At 35.2% G+C, this 1,022-nt stretch overlaps 1 protein-coding gene across 4 annotated transcripts in view; it reads right to left on the reverse strand.

Annotated features, from left to right (window-relative positions):
• Positions 1–1,022, reverse strand: part of LOC106877775 (SKI family transcriptional corepressor 1 homolog-B) — a 113,607-nt gene that overhangs the window by 19,247 nt on the left and 93,338 nt on the right. For all 4 annotated transcript variants that reach the window (XM_052972158.1, XM_052972156.1, XM_052972157.1 and 1 more), the window contains one exon: positions 844–918. In XM_052972158.1, coding sequence (XP_052828118.1) covers positions 844–918 — 75 coding nt within the window. The remainder of the gene's footprint in view (positions 1–843; positions 919–1,022) is intronic.

Raw genomic sequence — 1,022 nt, forward strand, 5'->3', positions numbered from 1 at the left:
ATACCTGCAAGTAAGTTCTGCTCATTGTGGATCCTAACATGTCTTTTAAGACCCCCATTGGATTTGCAAACCCTCTGGCACACACCACATTCAAACGTGTGCACAGACATATAATCAGAATAGCTGGGTGAGGTTTGTTTTCCATGGGTTCGCAGGTGAGATTTGAGGCCAGCCAAGGACAGACATGGTCTGTCACAGACTGTGCACACAAAAAGGTCCTTGTCATTCACCTTCTCAGTCTTCACCTTTTTCCTTAAATGTCTCTTGAGCCCTGCTTGCATCATCCTGGCCTCTTCAAATGCTTTCACTCCAAGACAAGGTATAAATTTTGGCCATAACATATTTTTCCTTTATTTGAGTAAATTTGACTTACATCTGTTTCCATTAGTTATTATAAGTACGTTAATAACAGACCTGCTCAATTGGTCTATCGATCCGTTGACAAATATTGACCGACCTAAAGAAATTGATGCTAATTTCGTCAGAGCTGTCGATGAATATACATATTGATATGCATACATGCATGCACACATACATATATATATGTATATATATATATGTGTGTATGTATATATACATATGTGTGTGTGTATACATATTATACATATTATATATATATATGTATAAATATGTATGTATGTATGTATGTGTGTATGTATGAGTGGGGATATCCACAAATGTGCAATGTGTTTGTGTACATATCTATTCGTTCCGTTGTATGCAACCAGGAGTAAGACAACAAACATTAACAACGGCCAAAAAGACAACACGAAATCAATAACTAGTTCACTAACTTTAATTAAAAGCCACCAAAAATCCATATAAATCTCTTGTAAAACTCACCTTGTACTAAGTGAATTTGTTGCTGCATATCTTCGCGATGTTTTTTGTCCTGTTTGACTTGTTCCTGGAATGTGTCTAAAAGATAATTTATATTTTTCGATGTTAGCAATGGTTGAAGTTTGTGTTAATAAACATTTTGTTTTATTAACGTGGTTCGCAGAAGGAAGGAATTCATATAT

Source organism: Octopus bimaculoides, chromosome 12, assembly GCF_001194135.2.
Source record: "Octopus bimaculoides isolate UCB-OBI-ISO-001 chromosome 12, ASM119413v2, whole genome shotgun sequence".
NCBI classification, from domain to species: Eukaryota; Metazoa; Mollusca; class Cephalopoda; order Octopoda; family Octopodidae; genus Octopus; species Octopus bimaculoides.